This window comes from Sphaerodactylus townsendi, linkage group LG07 (assembly GCF_021028975.2).
Source record: "Sphaerodactylus townsendi isolate TG3544 linkage group LG07, MPM_Stown_v2.3, whole genome shotgun sequence".
Taxonomy (NCBI): domain Eukaryota; kingdom Metazoa; phylum Chordata; class Lepidosauria; order Squamata; family Sphaerodactylidae; genus Sphaerodactylus; species Sphaerodactylus townsendi.
Genome location: NC_059431.1, coordinates 950,814 through 970,682, shown reverse-complemented (window position 1 = coordinate 970,682; position 19,869 = coordinate 950,814). Strand labels below are relative to the sequence as shown.

General features: G+C 48.6%; 1 protein-coding gene across 1 annotated transcript in view; it reads right to left on the bottom strand.

Moving 5' to 3' along the window:
- Positions 1 to 19,869, bottom strand: part of DNAI1 (dynein axonemal intermediate chain 1) — a 47,131-nt gene that overhangs the window by 3,129 nt on the left and 24,133 nt on the right. Inside the window, exons 3-8 of the mRNA XM_048503286.1 lie at positions 16,817 to 16,912; positions 15,946 to 16,026; positions 11,836 to 11,962; positions 9,423 to 9,505; positions 6,831 to 6,980; positions 2,835 to 2,894 (exon numbers count right to left, since the gene is read on the bottom strand). Of these exons, the coding sequence (XP_048359243.1) occupies positions 2,835 to 2,894; positions 6,831 to 6,980; positions 9,423 to 9,505; positions 11,836 to 11,962; positions 15,946 to 16,026; positions 16,817 to 16,912 (597 nt within the window). The remainder of the gene's footprint in view (positions 1 to 2,834; positions 2,895 to 6,830; positions 6,981 to 9,422; positions 9,506 to 11,835; positions 11,963 to 15,945; positions 16,027 to 16,816; positions 16,913 to 19,869) is intronic.

Sequence of the window (19,869 nt, the reverse complement as noted above, 5' to 3'; positions counted from 1 at the left end):
GAACGCACGGAATCTTAACAGAGAACAGAACTTGTAGCAGGAAACGTAAACAGGCAGCAGGCGTAAACAAACGTCAACTCTAAGGTAATGCCACAGGAGAGGCAACGTTTTATCCTGCATCTGAAACCTCAGGCATGTTCTGATAACGTTAACAAATCACTCCCTCAAATTTCTCAGAATCATTCCAGAGTAATGAAGGGCTCAAAGGGAAGCTCTCCAGTTTAGCTGTGATCTGTGTTTGCTTCTGCCTTTATAATTACATACTCGAGACTCTCTTTAGGGATAATTTGGACACATTTTGGGCATCTCCTGCCTCTCGCTCCCTCCGCAGCCTGCTACTCGGGAGAGATGCTGAATCTGCGTTTTACCTGCTGCGTTCTTAGGTATCAAGCACAATACGCAAATCAGCATCAACTGGAATAAATGCCAATGGGGACCACGCAGAATAACAGACAAATTCAATTGTTAGGGAACAACTGACACAAAACTGGATGGATTTCATCTCAGCATTTCGGCTGTAAAGGGAGCCTGCCCTGAGGGCTATGGTGTTTCCGGGACGTGGAGGAAATTTTGAGATACGTCAGGGGAACACTGCAGATCGGTTTCGTTCCAGGGCCTCCCACAGATGTGTATTAATTCACAGCAGCTGAGAAGAAGAAGAAGAAGAAGAAGAAGAAGAAGAAGAAGAAGAAGAAGAAGAAGAAGAAGAAGAAGAAGAAAAAGAAGAAAAAGAAGAAGAAAAAGAAAAAGAAAAAGGAGGAGGAGGAGGAGAGTAGTAGTAGTTTGGATTTATATCCCCCCTTTCTCTCCTGTAAGGAGACTCAAGGTGGCTTACAAACTCCTTTCCCTTCTCTCCCCACAACAGACCCCTTGCGAGGCAGGTGAGGCTGAAAGAATTCCGAAGAACTGTGACTAGCCCAGGGGTCTGCAACCTGTGGCTCTCCAGATGTTCATGGACTACAATTCCCATCAGCTCTTGCCAGCATGGCCAATTGGATGGATGGCCATCTGTCAGGAGTTCTTTGATTGTGTGCTCCTGCATGTCAGGGGGTTGGACTTGATGGCCCTTGGGGTCTCCTCCAACTCTATGATTCTATGATTATGTGTTCCTGCATTGCAGGGGGTTGGACTTGATGGCCCTTGGGGTCTCCTCCAACTCTATGATTCTATGATTATGTGTTCCTGCATTGCAGGGGGTTGGACTTGATGGCCCTTGGGGTCTCCTCCAACTCTATGATTCTATGATTATGTGTTCCTGCATTGCAGAGGTTGGACTTGATGGCCCCTTGGGGTCTCCCTCAACTTCCTATGATTCTATTGATTATGTGGTTCCTGCCATTGCAGGATTGGACAGATGGCCTTGGGGGGTCTCTCCCAACTCTATGGATTCCTATGATTATGTGTTCCTGCATTTGCAGGGGTTGGACTTCTGGATAGGCCCATGGGGGGTCTCCTCCCAACTCTATGATTCTATGATTATGTGTTCCTGCATGTCAGGGGGTTGGACTTGATGGCCCTTGGGGTCTCCTCCAACTCTATGATTCTATGATTATGTGTTCCTGCATTTGCAGAGTTTGGACTTGATTAGCCCCTTGGGGTCCTCCCTCCAACTCTATATGATTCTATGGGAAATTATGTGTTCCCTGGGCATTTACAGGATTGGACTTGATGGCCCACTTAGGGTCTCCTCCAACTCTATGATTCTATGATTATGTGTTCCTGCATTTGCAGAGGTTGGACTTGATGGCCCTTGGGGTCTCCTCCAACTCTATGATTCTATGATTATGTGTTCCTGCATTGCAGGGGATTGGACTTGATGGCCCTTGGGGTCTCCTCCAACTCTATGATTCTATGATTATGTGTTCCTGCATTGCAGGGGGTTGGACTTGATGGCCCTTGGGGTCTCCTCCAACTCTATGATTCTATGATTATGTGTTCCTGCATGTCAGGGGGTTGGACTTGATGGCCCTTGGGGTCTCCTCCAACTCTATGATTCTATGATTATGTGTTCCTGCATTGCAGGGGGTTGGACTTGATGGCCCTTGGGGTCTCCTCCAACTCTATGATTCTATGATTATGTGTTCCTGCATTGCAGGGGGTTGGACTTGATGGCCCTTGGGGTCTCCTCCAACTCTATGATTCTATGATCTACATCTAACAGGGAAATCTGGTGTGGAGTGACTGCAGCTTAAATCCACAGACTGCACAAGTCTCTGCACAGGATTGCTCTGTATGTCTTTCAGAGAGGCCTTTGGTTGCTGTCGCCATGAAGGGTTTTGCAGGTGGCCACAGATAACAAGTCCTTCTTAGTGTGGCATCCAGGAGATGCATTGGGAACTATCCCTGCTGGCCTTTGGCAGGAGGGTCCAGGAATCCTTGTTTTGTTTGGATGGTTTTATGCTAGGCAATCCTGAATTGGAGCTGCTATGACAGCTGAGTCGTCGTTGTCTTTCACCTCGTCCTTACATTTTGTCCTGATGAATCATGTGGGTTTCAGTGACACTGAATATGCTATTTTTGCTCTTTCATTCCATCTGCTTTAGTTTCCAATGGACTTTTTGCATCATTGTTCACCTGATTTTATAAATGTACTTTAATCAGATTTTATCTTTTTGCCAATGAGTTGCAAAAAATTTTTAACAAAGAAGTATTAAAAAACTTTAAATCATCACTGAGCCCTTCGGGGGTAGAGCGGTTTATCAAATCGAATAAATAACAACAACAACAACAACAACAACAACAACAACAACAACCACCATCATCATCATCATCATCATCATCATCATCATCATCATCATCATCATCATCATCATAACTGAAAGACGAGTTTTTACCTGGTTAGCAGAACCAGAGAAGTTGGCTCTTGGGGGCGGCTCCATCTGGCACGCTCTGTCCTGGAAGAGAGAGGGGGAAAGCGACATAGAGTGAAATCCCGCTGGCCCTGCAAAGATGTCCTTTCCCTTCTAGCCAGAAGCTAACAGGTACTACAGGTATTATATCCAGATATCATTGGGACTTGAGGGGTGTCGTCATGGTGTACTATCTATGCATTCCGTTTGCTGAAGTGGCCTCAGTTTCACATGCTCTGCATCTGAGGCCAGGTCAGGGGGGAAAATAATTCAGTTGGCTTGCTGGTTCCTTCTGAACCAAGGAGTTCTGTGGACCAACAGATGACAGAAGAAGAAGAAGAAGAAGAAGAAGAAGAAGAAGAAGAAGAAGAAGAAGAAGAAGAAGAAGAAGAAGAAGAAGAAGAAGAAGAAGAAGAAGAAGAAGAAGAAGAAGAAGAAGAAGAAGAAGAAGGAGGAGGAGGAGGAGGAGGAGGAGGAGGAGGAGGAGGAGGAGGAGGAGGAGGAGGAGGAGGAGGAAGAGGAGGAGGAGGAGGAGGAGGAGTTTGGATTTATATCCCCCCTTCCTCTCCTGTAAGGAGACTCAAAGGAGGAGGAGTTTGTATTTATACCCCCCCTCCTCTCCTGTAAGGAGACTCAAAGGGGCTTAGAAACTCCTTTCCCTTCCCCCGCCCTTCCACAACAAACACCCTGTGAGGTAGGTGGGGCTGAGAGAGCTCTGAAGAACTGTGACTAGCCCAAGGTCATCCAGCTGGCGTATGTTGGAGTACACAGGCTAATCTAGTTCCCCAGATAAGCCTCCACAGCTCAAGTGGCAGAGCGGGGAATCAAACCCAGTTCTCCAGATTAGAGCGCACCTGCTCTTAACCACTACACCACACTGGCTCTCTGCACCATGCTGGCTTCCCTTAAGAAGTATGAGAAGCTGCATGAAATACGTAAAATGACCAGTCTCTGTAGTCTCCAGAGTTTCCAACTTTGAAATTACCGCTGCAACTACTAAGACTAACCACCAGTGCATCTGTGTCAAACTCAGGCCCTCCAGATGTTCATGGACTACCGTTCCCAGCAGCCCCTGCTAGCATGGCCAATTGGCCCTGCTGGCATGGGCTGATGGGAATCGTAGTCCATGAACACCTGGAGGGCCTGAGTTTGATACCTGCCACTGTCCTCTGGGTCTAGGTCACAGGTGTCAAACTCGCACCCCTCCAGATGTTATGGACTACAGTTCCCATCAGCCCATGCCAGCATGATGCTGGCAGGGGATGATGGGAGCTGTAGTTCATAATATCTGGAGGACTGCGAGTTTGACACCTATGGTCTAGGTCAGGGGTGGGCAATTATTTTTTCCATGGGGCCGCATAAGAAACAGAAAATATTGTGGAGGGCCGGGCCAAAAGGCTGGACTCAATTCTGCATAATAGGGGCTGATAAGTGACAGACACAGATCAACTTGGAATCAGTGGCAACAGTTCTGCATACAACACAATTTGGCACAAAGAATCACAGGCCTAACCCACCTGCATAATTGTCCATTGTGACAATCAAGCAAGTGGGGAGACTTAAGTCCCTTGACCTACTTTTTTCATCGACTGGCGCTTTTGAAAGCCCCGCAGAAGCTGGTTGCCGGCTTCTGCAGGGCTTTCAAAGGCGCCTCGCTCCCCAGCAAGGCGGGGGGGGGGGGCGAGGCGCTTTTGAGAGGTGCTTTTGAAAGCCCCGCAGAAGCCGGCAGCCAAGGCAACCAGCTTCTGCGGGGCTTTCAAAGGAGGGGAACGCCCCAGAAGCCACTGTGCGAGGGGAGTGGCCTTTCTCAGAGGCCCTTTCCGGCGCAGTGGCAAGGTGAGGGGGGAAGGGGGAGGGTTAGCGGAAGAATGAGCAGCGTGGTTCTAAACAGGTCCTCTTAGGCCAGGGCCAGGTCTGTCATACGGGCCAGTCAGGGTCATCCGGCGGGCCGGATGTGGCCCCTGGGCCGTATAATGCCCAGGTCTGGTCTAGGTATATCCTAACCGGGGCAGGGGGAATTCTGGAAGGGTGGCCCGCACAGACAGGCAGCCTGAGACTCCTTACTGAACAGAAGTGAGTAAGCAGACCTAAAGATCTGGCCGATGCCCACCCAATCAAGAGATTCAGCCCCAGGAGAGCTCATAGGACCTCGGGGTAGCAGGTGAGTCTCTGGAAGTACATGTGACAGGAAGGGAGACAGACTGCAAGTTGCATTTATGCATTTGCATATATTTATACTCTGCTTTGTACGTTTTGAGGCAGGAAATAGAACGTTTCCCCCATGGAACTCTGCGTTGCTTTTCTCACCTTCAGTCCTGAAAACGTTTCATTTTCAGCCTTAAAATGTTTTCAGCGAATCCCCGTTAAAAATGCTTCTTTAGGCTGAAAGGTTTTCAAAACAGCTTCACTGGTGTGTGATCATTTTAATACGGTTTCCTCTCTGCCTTCCCTGAACTTCCCCCTTGGCGCTATTTTCTGCGCTCCCTGTTGCCTGATTGTTTACTCATTTCTGTAACTTTTTTATTTGGGGGGAAATTAATATTCAATGCATCGAGCACATGAAGAGCACAGAATGCAGCAACACGAGGCCGTGATTTTACCACAAACTCAAAAAAAAGGGGGGGGGGACACATAATGGTGGCCAAGAATCATTTTGAGAGGATAAGTGCGGACATATATCATGGTAAAGGGGGGGGATTCAAAATGTTTTCCAAATGTTTTAGGACAGTGATGACGAACCTATGGCACAGGTGCCAGAGGTGGCACTCAGAGCCCTCTCTGTGGGCATGCACAGAGTTCATCATGTGGGGGGGGGAAATCCCCCCCCCCCCCCCGCACACATACACACACACATCTAGGCTGGCCTGGGCCGCTGGGCTCGATTATTAGCATTAAACTAAGGTGACCAGATTTTCACCTTTTAAAAGTGGGACGCCCACAGGAGCGCACTGCCTCTTGGGGTGCTCCCAAACCCCGCGGGGTTTTTTAAATCTCCCGATTTTTGGAAGGCTGCCGCACTGCCTTCTGGGGCACTCCCCTTTTCCCGCCCTGTCACAGGGCGGGGCGGGAGCTCCCCAGAAAGGCAGTGAGCAATCTTGGCACAGCTACTAGTGAAGACTTAAACTCCGATAGGATAAAGCTCTTTCATGAGCGGGACTGTCCCACCAAAAGCCGGGGCGTCTGGTCACCACTACATTAAACTCCTAAGACCCTAGTTTTGGGGAAAGCGGTATAGGTAACCCTATTAAAAGCCTACAATTTAAAAACCCTGCACTGATTTTCATGCAAAAGAACTAAAAGTAATCTTTTACCTGGGAATAAGCTGGGTTGCTGGCAATGGGGGCTTAACTGCTCTGAGTAAATCGTTCTGAGACTAGGGTCATGGATCTCACCCGTTTGAATGGTTTGTTTTAAAAGCAAAAGCCACCTTCTACCCACCAAGCTTACTCCCAAATGAAAGCATGCACCTCAAGAACCAACCATTCATTTTTCTAAAGGTAAAAATCTCAAAGTTATTCAGGTTAAATTGCCAGGTTGGCACTTTGCGATAAATAAGTGGGTTTTGGGTTGCAGTTTGGGCACTCGGTCTCAAAAAGGTTCGCCATCACTGTTTTAGGAGATTTGTTTGGAAAGGGCCCTTGATAAATGTCTTGCCCAAAGCATAGCTAACTGCAGTTTTGCTGCAATTGTATGTGGATTTCCAGGGCGCCACAAACTTCACAGGCAACAAGCCACATTCTTTGTCAACAGTTCCCTTCCCTGGCGAAAGCAGCAGCCGATCTGCCTCATAAGAACATAAGAACATAAGAACAAGCCAGCTGGATCAGACCAGAGTCCATCTAGTCCAGCTCTCTGCTACTCTCCTGCCTCCTTCGTCCCCATGTTTGCTAGCAGGGGAGTGCAGAAACTGCTGGCCTAAGCACATGCACACCCACAGAAGAGGGGCTTTGGTCAACCACAGGGACAGCGGCAACAGCCTACCCGGACCGGGTTGTTGTACGTCTGAGACGCTCTCTCGCTGAAGTTGAACTGGTTGGTGAGCTTCCGTTCTTGGACAGGTCGGGGCCTCGGTTGCTGCTGCTCTTGCTCCTGTTCCTGCTCCTGCTCCTCTTGTTCCTCTGCAGGTGCCTCCTGGAGCAGAAGAAGGGATGGTTTCATTCAGGGCGGAGAGATCAGTTTTCTACATGAGTGTTGCGCTTCCAGAAACTTCAGGACACAGCAAACAAATACTTTGAACAAGGTATTGTCACCCATGAAGAAGAAGAAGAAGAAGAAGAAGAAGAAGAAGAAGAAGAAGAAGAGAAGAGAAGAAGAAGAAGAAGAAGGCTAGAAGAGGAAGCAAGAAGAAGAAGAAGAATTTAAGAAGAAGAAGAAGAAGAAGAAGAATTTTTCCTCCTCACTCAGAAGAGAAGAAGGAGGAGGAGGAGGAGGGAGGAGGAGTTTGATTATATCCCCTCCTTTCCCTGTAGATTCAAAGGCTGACACCCTCCTTCCCACCTTCACAACAAACACCCTCATGAGGAGAGTTGGGTGGGGCTGAGATGCGAAAGTCAGACTCTGGTGCTTGAGCCCAACCCAACTGGCATGTGTCTGGCTAATCAGAATCCAACCAATTTCAGATAAACCTCCCACAGTGCTCAGGCGGCAGAGCAGGGAATTCAAACCCGGTTCCTCCAGATTAGAATGCACCTGCTCCTAACCACTATGCCACTGCTGCGTAGTTTGAATTTATATTCCCCCCTTTCTCTCCTGTAAGGAGACTCAGAGGGGCTTACAATGCTCCTTTCCTCCTCCCCTTCCACAACAAACACCCTGTGAGGTGGGTGTGACTGAGAGAGCTCCAAAGAACTGTGACTGGCCCAAGGTCACCCAGCTGGAGTGTGTTGGAGTGCACACACTAAACTGGTTCCCCGGATAAGCCTCCACAGCTGAAGTGGCCGAGTGGAGAATCAAAACCAGTTCTCCAGATTAGAGTGCACCTGCTCTTAACCACTACACCACGCTCGCTCATTTAACATTGCCTTCCTCTGCAGAGCCTTCCTGCATGGTCTGAGTACTGACCCTATCTGCTGTACATGAAGCAGACGAAGAGAGAGAGATCCTTTTCTTCCCTGTCTGCAAAACTTGGTCCGGCAGATACCTGGTACCATTGTTGGGTGGGCAATTTAGGACAGATGGATGGAAGGGCTTCCAACATCTGACAAACCTCTGGGTTCTCGCGAGATCGGCCTCTGCAATGCGGCCTTCCCTCCCCAGTTCAATTACTCATTTGCATTACAAAGTATTTCCTTTGTTTGGTCCGGAACTTACTCCCCTACAATTTCATTAGGTTCTCCTGAGATCTAATATTAGGAGAGGGGAGGGGGGAGGAAGTATCTTCTCTCCATCTTCTCCACCCTGGGCTTAATTTTATAAACCTCTATGCAGTTGTGGGATCCAAAAATGTAGTAACAGAGTTCCCCATGGTGAAATTGGGATTCAAAACTGTGGCGTAAGCATATTAGGAGCTGGCCAGCAGGGACGTAACGAGGCAAACTGGAGCCCTGGGCAGGGCGCCTACAGGTTTGATGCCCCCCATATGGGCAGCAGAAGGCTGATGGAGCTCCCAGATCCCTCCTCCCTTGATGATGCCCTCAAGTTTGGTGCAGGGATTTGGTTCAGGGAGGTCCCAAAAGTTATGGACCCCAAAGGGGTGACTTCTCCCCCATTGTTTCCAACAGGAGCTAAGGAGATGGGAGCTGCACATTTGAGGGACCATAACTTTGCCCCCCCCCCGAACCAAACTTCACCAAACTTGGGGGTATCATCAGGAGTCTCCTTATGATACCCTGAAATTTTGGTTCCAATAGCTCTAAAATTCACCCCCTGCAGGGCCTAGCGTGGAAAAAAAACACACAAAAAAATAAGCAATGGCAGAGCATGCCCTTGGGGCAAAATTCCTGAGCCCTGGGCTGGCTGCCCGCTTTTGCCCAATGGACATGGCCACTGCTGGCGAGGAAGGGCACGATCTTGCGGAGGAAAAGTGACCCGGGCATTCCAGGGGCGGGGCTGTGGCTTGGGGCAGCAGCTGGCGAGCCGGTCCTTGGGCAGGAGAACGAAGTCGCATGCAGAGGCGAGGGCTGCCACCTGCGCTGGTGCACCTCCTGCTACTTAGACTGTTTCTCTCAAGTTCTGCGCGCTACTGCTGAGAGGAGGGGCGTAACGAAGGCCAAAATCACGTGGCAAAATCACCCATTAGGAACCCCCTCTCGGCACACACAAATAATTAGTAACCTACTCTCAGGAACCTGTGAGAACCTGCTGGATCCCACCTCTGCCTCTATGTATGTATGTATATTTGTATATTTAATGTATACACCACCCTCCCCAAAGAGTATACAAGTATTCCTGTGTCGTGCCCCCCCCCCCCCGGCCATCTTTTTTCTACACTGAAAAATCCCAGACTTTTCAGTCTGTCCCTGTAGGAAAGGTATCACAGCCCCCTGATCATCTCGGTTGCCCCCTTCTACACTTTTCCCCAGCTCTGCGATGCCCTTTTGGAGACACGGCCACCAGAACCACACGCAGCATTACCGAAACGGACTGTTGACTTGGGGTTTCTTTCAGCTCGTCCTCAATCTCCGCCACCAGAGCAGCCGGAACCATAACTGAGGTCACTAAGAAACAGGAAGGGGGAGGACAAGTTCAGCCATTCTGTCTTTTTTCTGGCAGCTGCCTGAACAAACCTTTGTGACTTCAAATTGGTGTCAAACTCGCAGCCCTCCAGATGTTATGGACTACAGTTCCCATCGTCCCCTGCCAGCATGATGCTGGCGGGGACTGGACAGCCCAGGCTGATCTGGAGGGCAGTTTGACACACTCCGTGCCGATGTTGGCCATTCAAGGTGCTTCCCCAGAATGCTGTGCAGATCGGCCAGCTGTGGTGAGTGTTCAGACCTCATTTTTTAAAGCCCACCCCCCCCATCAAGGCAGATGCTCATGTAACCCCCATGCCCAGAATGGGTTGACCCAGAAAGGGGCGGAGACTCAAAGCAGCAAGAGGCTGCAGAGCTCATGTAGTTTGGAGGAGACAAGGCTACCAGACTCAGACCTTGGTTTGTATAAGCCAGGGATCTTCAAACTATGGCCCTCCAGATGTTCATAGACTACAATTCCCATGAGCCCTACCACTTGGCCATGCTGGCAGGGGCTGATGGGAATTGTAGTCCATGAACATCTGGAGGGCCATAGTTTGAAGACGCCTGGTATAAGCCCTTTACACCTTGTTCAGGTAGCTGCAATGTTGTTGGGAACTACTGGGAAGGGAGTTGTTTGTTTTTGCTATGTTGTAAATGTTGGAGTTTATTGTTTAAGGGTTTCTTTTTGTGGTTGTAATGGGTGAGAGTTCTCCTGGAAACCTTCATCATGTTGAATCCTGTTCACCAAGCCCTTGGAGTCTTCAGGAGCCAACCCACTTGCAGGAGGAATTGGACTTGGCAGTATCAGAAGACTGTAAATATAAGGACTTGAAAATGCAACCTGAACAGGACCTTGAACTGTGACGTTAAATGTTGATGTTTGATGTTATATGTTAAGAAAGTAAACCATTTTGGTTTTTTAAAAATTTGTCGTTGCAAACTCATTCCAAGTTCTGCCCCACAGAACCCACAGATAGAGGTTACACTCAGAAACTATTTTTCAGTTCCCCAGCTACCCTCAGGGTCCTATTCGAGTTACAGTTCTGTGGGAAAGTGGAGGAAAGCGCAGGGAACAGAGCTGGGATACAGAACGAGGGGCCTTTGCTCCCTGGCCAAGAGCATGTTGGGCGTGCCTCACTGAAGTAGCTGTTCACTGTCCGCAAGGAGCAGGAGGTTGGAATAGATGAGTCCTGGGGTGCCTCCGATCTCTATTCTTAAAAACATAAGAACTAGCCTGCTGGATCAGACCAGAGTCCATCTAGTCCAGCTCTCTGCTACTCGCAGTGGCCCACCAGGTGCCTTTGGGAGCTCACGTGCAGGAGGTGAAAGCAATGGCCTACTGCTGCTGCTGCTGCTCCTGAGCACCTGGTCTGCTAAGGCATTTGCAATCTGAGATCAAGGAGGATCAAGATTGGTAGTCATAAATCGACTTCTCCTCCATAAATCTGTCCAAGCCCTTTTTAAAGCTATCCAGGTTAGTGGCCATCACCACCTCCTGTGGCAGCATATTCCAAACACCAATCACACGTTGCGTGAAGAAGTGTTTCCTCTTATTAGTCCTAATTCTTCCCCCCAGCATTTCCAATTGATGCCCCCTGGTTCTAGTATTGTGAGAAAGAGAGAAAAATTTCTCTCTGTCAACATTTTCTACCCCATGCATAATTTTATAGACTTCATTCATATCCCCCCTCAGACGTCTCCTCTCCAAACTAAAGAGTCCCAAACACTGCAGCCTCTCCTCATAAGGAAGGTGCTCCAGTCCCTCAATCATCCTCGTTGCCCTTCTCTGCACTTTTTCTATCTCTTCAATATCCTTTTTGAGATGTGGCGACCAGAACTGAACACAGTACTCCAAGTGCGGTCGCACCATGGCTTTATATAAGGGCATGACGATCCTTGCAGTTTTATTATCAACCACTTTCCTAATTATCCTCAGCATAGAGTTTGCCTTTTTCACAGCTGCCATGCATTGAGTTGACATTCCCATGGAACTATCAGCTAAGACGCCCAAATCCCTTTCCTGGTCTGTGACTGATAGCACTGACCCCTGTAGCGTGTATGTGAATTCTTCTATGTCTTCCAAATGGAAGGCCCCCTGACTTAGCCAAATGAGCCTGTCCTTATTTCCCAAACCATTCCAAATGTCAGCTTGCAAGCTCCCAGGCCAACAGAGAAGGACCATCCACACGAGGATTCTTGCAAGTCTGCCTTTTGTCTGGTTTTTAATGCATTGTTTCTCTGGTGCAGGGCGTAGCCAGACGCTAATGCACAGCTTGAGAATTTGCTGTCCGACAGCCGATGGAACCTACTAGACATCGTGTTTCGCCTCAGGCTCTGCCTTCGACCTTCATCCGAATCTCTGAAGATCAGGTTCCCGCACACAGTTAAATGAACGGCCAGCTGTTCCACCACAGTTATTTGTTTGTAGGTTTTCTCCTACGGACAGAGAAGGCAGAAGATGACACAACCCAGTTCATCCACACTTATCTTTCAGAGGAAGAGCAGGAGGAGAGGAAGGAGGAGGAGGAGGAGTTTGGATATATATCCCCCCTTTCTCTCCTGTAAGGTGACTCAAAGGGGCTTACAATCTCCTTTCCCTCCCCCACCCCCACAGTAACAAACACCCTGTGAGGTGGGTGGGGCTGAGAGAGCTCCAAAGAACTATGACTAGCCCAAGGTTGTCCAGATGGCATGTGTTGGAGTGGGCAAGCTAATCTAGGAGCAGCAGTGGCGTAGGAGGTTAAGAGCTCGTGTATCTAATCTGGAGGAACCGGGTTTGATTCCCAGCTCTGCCGCCTGAGCTGTGGAGGCTTATCTGGGGAATTCAGATTAGCCTGTACACTCCCACACATGCCAGCTGGGTGACCTTGGGCTAGTCACAGCTTCTCGGAGCTCTCTCAGCCCCACCTACCTCACAGGGTGTTTGTTGTGAGGGGGGAAGGGCAAGGAGATTGAAAGCCCCTTTGAGTCTCCTGCAGGAGAGAAAGGGGGGATATCAGTCCAAACTCTTCTTCTTCTTCTTCTAGTTCACCAGATAAGCCTCCACAGCTCAAGTGGCAGAGCAGGGAATCAAACCCAGTTCTCCAGATTAGAGTGCACCTGCTCTTAACCACTACACAACGCCTGCTAACCTTCACTGATACGGCCTATTTGCTCCTGCTTAAGAATCAGACGGCATTCACCGCTCCTGTCAGCCTCTGATTTACTTTGTCTCAAGCAATAGAGGATACTCAATCTGAAGTCCATAGAAAAACCCTTTCAATTTGGTGTTCCCAAAGTGTGCAGTACCCCTCCAGGGGGGTGCTGGAGAAGGAGGGCAGGGAGGGGGGCAGCGAGAAATATGGGGGGCAGTGGGGGACCGGCAGATAAATTTGGGGGCTATAGTGGGGCTGCACAGCGATTCCTAAACTAGCAAGCAGTTGAAAGGTTTGTGCAAGCGTCCTCCAGTACCGCACCATTTCGAGCAGCGGGGCTGAGAAGCGAGGAGGAGTCCGTCTTGCTTGCTGCAACCCCCCTCAGCTGCAGCAAACAGGCGGTGAGATGGGGAAGGCCAGCAATGGTGGCCACACATACACACACCCCACCCATCGCACCCACGGTGGAGGGCATTAAGGAGCTGCAGACCAATATGGCTGCCGTCCTGAACCCGCGCTGACTTTTGCATTAGACAAACTCGAGGGCTTAATGGCTTAAGAGGGTTTTCCTTGACTTATTGCCATCTCTGTTCATCCTGCAGCTGTGAGCCGTCCCAAAGCATCTCCTGAGATTTCTGCGGTGCCCTTTCTTCACTCCAGCTAATGAGTAATTGCCACAATTTAGCTGCAAATTGGCATCGATTGCTCGCGACGCTACTTGTCCCCCTCTGCAAGAACTCTTGAATGTTTTCTGCGAGCGGGGATCAGGCCGCCACACTCGGGAGCCGGGAGCCTCCTGGGGAGGAAATGAATCACAGGCTGCCTCCTCGGATCAGGGCTGAGCGGAAGGACTTTCTCGTTCAGCGCGAGGCGCTCGTTGAGCTAATTTTCCAAACGTCTTTGAGTAACTGCTCTGTCCAATTTCCGAGTGATCAATTATGTGAATATCCTTATTGATTTGCTTAATCCTCTTGTTTACGTCCCCGAGAAAATGCCAAGGAGGCAACGCGAAAGAGCGCAGCCTGAATTAAGAACAAAGAGCAGACTCCGCGAGGAACCGGTCCCAACCAAGTCTACAGAGGCAGGCCTGCAGCCCACGTGAACAGCGTGCTTAGGAGCAGCAGTGGCATAAGAGGTTAAGAGCTCATGTATCTAATCTGGAGGAACCGGGTTTGATTCCCAGCTCTGCCGCCTGAGCTGTGGAGGCTTATCTGGGGAATTCAGATTAGCCTGTGCACTCCCACACACGCCAGCTGGGTGACCTTGGGCTAGTCACAGCTTCTCGGAGCTCTCTCAGCCCCACCCACCTCACAGGGTGTTTGTTGTGAGGGGGGAAGGGCAAGGAGATTGTCAGCCCCTTTGAGTCTCCTGCAGGAGAGAAAGGGGGGATATGAATCCAAACTCCTCCTCCTCCTCCTCTTCTTCCTCTTCTTCCTCTTCTTCTTCTTTATTTATTTGCAAGATTTATTATCGGCCTTTCTCACTGAGACTCAAGGGGGACCACGAGGGTTAAGTCAAGGCAAGACATAGGACGTGACTCTCAGTGGGCAATGTAAAAGGACGCAGGTTGTGGCAGTCTGGAACTAAGAAGAAACGACATATTAAACAATGCAGAAAGGGAAAGCAGGATAACACGCAGACCAGGAGGAAGAATGGGTTGGTGACAGAAAGTGTTGTCAAGTCGTTGCCAAATTATGGTGACCTCAGAGGGTTTCCCAGTGACGGACAGAGGTGGTTCACCCCCACCTGCCTCTGCAAAGCAACTCTGCTTTTTGGACTCCCATCTAAGTGCCATGATGCTCGCCAGGTTTAATGTTATGCCTTCTGCCTTGTTACATGGCAGATTTAACAAGCAAGAAAAGGCTAAAAGATTGTGCCCATGTAACGATGGCTCAGTCGAATCTCTGGCCCACCAATTACTACACTGTCTCAGATTCAAGGAAATCAGATCCAAGTATGTGAATCTTACTCCTTTACAATTACCCGATCTCCTCGATTTAATTAGATTACACTACTTGTTGGACAACCCTGATCCTTCTCTCTGTATGATAGTGGCAGACTTTCTCCTGGAAATTACTAAACGCCAGCAGATTTCCTTCGACTTAACATTTATTTCCTGTATTGTATATGCTTTTTAATCCGTTTTTTATTATTGTTGTACTGTTTATTATTATTTCTTGTTGTACTGTTGAACATAGAAAATGGTTCTTTATATGATTTCTGCAGCTAGAATATTGGTTGCGAGAAATTGGAAAAGTGAAGAACTTTCAAGAATAACGGATTGGACTAACAAGATGATAGAATATATGGGATACGATAAGCTGTCAGTGATAGTTAAAAATGGAATGATAATTTTGTCAATGATTGGAAACCGTTATTGGAATATATGGATAAGATGGAAAGACAATCAGAAATTCTAAGTTTATGTAAATGTTAAAAGGAAAATAGGAGATGAATGATGTACCCCCCAGTTTATGTTATAAGAAAATAATGTATATACATGGTTTAGAAGTTCGGTATTGAAAGATGAGTAGTAAGAATAGTTAAATATGGGAAGTGATTATATTTTTGTTATGAAATGTAGTTGGAAGAGAAGTAATATAATATGAAATGTATGAAAGTAGAAAATATTATTTAGAACATAGAAACTTTTTAGGCTTAGAGATTTGTGATAATGTGTTTTTGTCTAATTGATGGATTTATGTATGTGATGTCATAAATGTTTTGTTAAGTGTCAAACAATTTTAAAGAAACCTAATAAAGATCAATTAAAAAAGAGAAGAAGAAAAAACATAAACAATATGGCCCCTTCCAACTGTATGGTTCCATGCTAGTAAGCCAAAAGCTCTCCAACTTGATGATTTTAAAAATTCACAGTTTTAAGCACAAGTTCTAAACTGAAATGTTGCTGATCATGCATTAAAAAGGAGGAGGAGGTGTTTGGATTTATATCCCCCCTTTCTCTTCTGTAAAAAGACAAAGGGGTTTATAATCTCCCTTCCCCTCCTCTCCCCACAACAGACACTACAACAGACACAACAGACACCTTGTGAAGCAGGTGAGGCTGAGAGAGGTCGGAGAGAACTGTGACTAGCCCAAGGTCACCCAGCAGGAATGCGGGAATGCGGAAACACATCTGGCTCACCAGATAAGCCTCTGCCACTCAGGTGGAGAAGTGGGGAATCAAACCCAGTTCTCCAGATTAGAATCCACCTGCTCTTCACCACTACACCACGCTGGCTCTCTAACGAACCATACTACACGGGTCACAAGGGAAGCACTTACTTTAAAGTTGTATCTGACAATGTTCTGTGGGGCGTGAGGGTTGTTGGCTGTCAGGATGCGTGTGATCTCCTCTTTCAGTTCCTGTGGACGAGCAGTTTAGTTTTCATTTGGGTGGGAAGTGTTTCACACAATTGTCAAGAAGCCAGCACAGCAAAGGTCTGTGGTGGGCGGACAAATACACAGCAACGGCGGCTTTTAAACACATCCCTCATCTCTACCATTTCTGCCACAGAGACTGAGGGATTCCTAGAGCGTTGCACAACGCTGTCTCCGCATGCTCAACCTCCCAAATGCTCCCATCCTGCAAATGTTTCTGGCTGGCCATGCTAAGGTGCCCTTTGTTGGGCCTACACCAACGGCTAGTTCCAGGGGTGGAGCAAGGGGAAACTGTGCCCGGGCTGCGCGTGCACGCCCTGCGCCCCTGCCATAGTGTCACCTGCCCCGGAACACCCCCACCACACCCCCACTGCTTCAGCGTCCGGGGCCTCACCCCCCGCCTTTCCCCATTAGCGCTACGCCACTGGCTAGTTCCAGAGCAAACCCTGTTGCATAGCAATGGGATGTTGGGCTGGACCCAGCTAAGCTTGCCCTTGCTATGGGCAACAAAATTCCTCGAACCAGACCTGACTTGCCCTGCCAACTCTGGGTTGGGAAATTTGTGGAGGTTTGGGGGAGGAGCCCATCTTCGTGTAATCCCGTAATCCTCCAAAGAAGTCATCACCTCCAGGGGAAGTGATCTCTGTTGCCTGGATACCCCTTGTGGATTCCAGGAGATCGGTGGGCCCCACCTGGAGGCAAACCCAGCTCGTCAGGACTGTGTTGGCCGTGTGCGAAGCAGCCCTTCAAAAAGCTCCTGGGCAATTCTACTCACGGCCTCGGTCAGCTCCAGTTGGTCTATCGGCTTGATCAACGTTTTGGCCTGCGCCCATTCGTCCGCCCCCTCGCCCGGTTCGATGGTCTCGTCATCCTAGAACAAGAACAATTCGTCAGAGAAGGAGCATTCAGACCAGGTGTGGGGAAACTGCCTATTATTTTTTTGGCTTTTCTCCCAGCTTGTTTGTAGCTGCTTCTGTTCAAGGCCACACCCCCAGCTGTGAGATATTTCCTTAATGGAGCAGCAGTGGCGTAGGAGGTTAAGAGCTCGTGTATCTAATCTGGAGGAACCGGGTTTGATTCCCAGCTCTGCCGCCCGAGCTGTGGAGGCTTATCTGGGGAATTCAGATTAGCCTGCGCACTCCCACACACGCCAGCTGGGTGACCTTGGGCTAGTCACAGCTTCTCGGAGCTCTCTCAGCCCCACCCACCTCGCAGGGTGTTTGTTGTGAGGGGGGAAGGGCAAGGAGATTGTCAGCCCCTTTGAGTCTCATGCAGGAGAGAAAGGATATAAATCTAAACTCTTCTTCTTCTTCTTAATGAACCCACAGACAGAGGTTACAGAGCCACTTCGTGTCTGCAGCCACGATGTTTCAGAATTCCAAAGCCAAAATGGTTCAGAATTCCAAAGTTGTCCATGGGCTCAAAAGGGTTGGGGGTTTCTGCTCTAGACCCTCCACTGCTTGCCTGAGGCCCATTCGGCTGCAGACGCTCGCCGGGGTCTCAGCAGTGCCGATATTCGGTGCTTGAAACACAAGCACAATTCCCGACTGCCGTATCTTCCACTGGTAACTTCAAGGGAAGTTCATTTGAATGAATACTCATTACATATGTGCGGCACCAGCTCACCGATTAAAAGAAGTTCAGGGGCTCGGGGCAATTTCTCTGCATTCGTCAGAAGGGCTCGCCATGAGTTGAATTTCAAGCAAACCAATCCCTCTTTTCAATCCAGTTTTTTCTAGCAGCAATACTTAGCCCTGTGCCCCATATGGATGCGGTGGCCATGTGGAATCCAGGGTCTAATTGGATCTTCCTATGCATGACTGCTCTCAGCGAGGAAGAATGGAATATTGATCAAAGGAACGGCTCCCTTCAGGGTCCGGCAGACAAAACAGTCAGGGAGTCTCTGGGGAGTTTCCCCTCCGAGCACCGAGAAAAGGACTCCAGAGGGGTGGAGGAAAGAAAACCGCGGCTCTACTTCACAGGGAAATGGCCAGATGTTGCATTATGTTGCTTTCGGCTGCGTGCCCTTTTATTGTATGCCAAACGGAATACAAATATGTCTATTAATACCACGGCTTTTCACCATAACAATCATATTTTTAAAAATACACTGCTTGTACACCAGCTTCTACTTTAAGCCCATCTTACAAACCAGGCATGAGACTCAGACAGACTTTCCAACTTTATAGCACAGGGTCATCGGCTGAGCAAATGGAAGACACGAAAAGCCGCAAGGAGGAACTCCAGGTGTCCAGCGCTGTCCATTGGTGGCTGCTAGAGTTGCCCGATTGCTAAGAAACGTATTTCTTTGCTGAAGCTGCTTGGACAGGAGAAAATCTTTGGATGCCAGTGATGCTACATAAGTGATGGGCATGATAGCATATACTTATTGCTGATGAGGTGGAATTACTGCCATTTGAAAAACAGGATTTTTATCCGAACACCTGTCCTGATTCGGAATACCTGATTTGGATTATGCGATTAGACTCTCTGGACTGATATATATATGGATTACTACCACTACCACTACCACTACCACTACCACTACCACTACCGCTACCGCTACCAGTAGTAGTAGTAGTAGTAGTAGTAGTAGTAGTAGTAGTAGTAGTAGTAGTAGTAGTATATGGATATCCATATATATGGATTAGTAGTAGTAGTAGTAGTAGTAGTAGATGGGTTGTCTTAGCTCCTGGCCTTCACAATCTCCTCGTACACAACATAGTAAGATTAAAATGTACACAAAAGCACCTCATATACCAGTGTTTCCCAACCTTTTCGAGGTCAGGGTATCTTCATATCTCACGGTTCCCCTGCCGCCACCCTCCACCTTCCCCTCCCATTGCCCCTGCTTGCCACACACCCCACCTTCCCCTCCCAGGGTGAAGGGAAGCACTGGGGGTGGTGGTGGCTGCTGACCTTGTGGCAGGCCCTGCCCCATGGGCCAGCTCCATGTCCTTGCTGGCACCGGTGGGAGACACCACAAAATGAGGGCGGGGGGTAGTGTTGCCACGGTACCCCTGGGACATGCTCACGGCATGGTTGAGAATGGCTGTCATATACCAATAAAACTGAATAAACTAATTGGTACTGATACAAACATCCCTGTCAAATAATAAAACACAGCATCATGACACCATAAGGAGTCTGATTCTTCTTGCGGCGTGAGCAAAAAGTGCTCCTTGGTTGGAAATGTATGGATCGCCATCAGATAGCAGACAAATCAGTTTCTCAGTGTTGTCATTTCCTGCAGCAGCAGCAGTATTAGTGAATGCAAATCCAGTCTCTGGGTGGAGTCCATTGTTCATGAACCTAGCATGCCCTTGGCTTTTGATTCTGTGTTTTTAAGTACTGGTAGCCAAGTTTTGTTAATTCTCGGAGTCTCTTGCTTCTTGTTGACGTTGTCTTGGTGTTTGTGGATTTCAACAGCCTCCCTGTGTAGTCTGACATAGTAACCATCAGAGTTGTCCAAATTTTCAGTGTTTTCAAATACGTTGTGTCCAGTTTTGCTTAGAGCATGTGCTGCTGCTGCAGATTTTTCGGGATGGTTAAGCCGACAAGTGTCTTTCGTGTTCCTTAATACGAGTCTGAATGCTGTGTTTTGTAGTTCCTATGTAGACCTTTCCACAGCTGCAGGGTATGCGATAGACTCCTGCAGAAGTGAGGGGAGTTTATCGCATATCCTGCAGGAGTCTATCGCATACCCTGCAGCTGTGGAAAGGTCTACATAGGAACTACAAAACGCAGCATTCAGACTCGTATGAAAGAGCACGAAACCTTTATGGGTTTAAGCACCTGCAAAGACTTTCCTCTTCACCCAGGCATTGG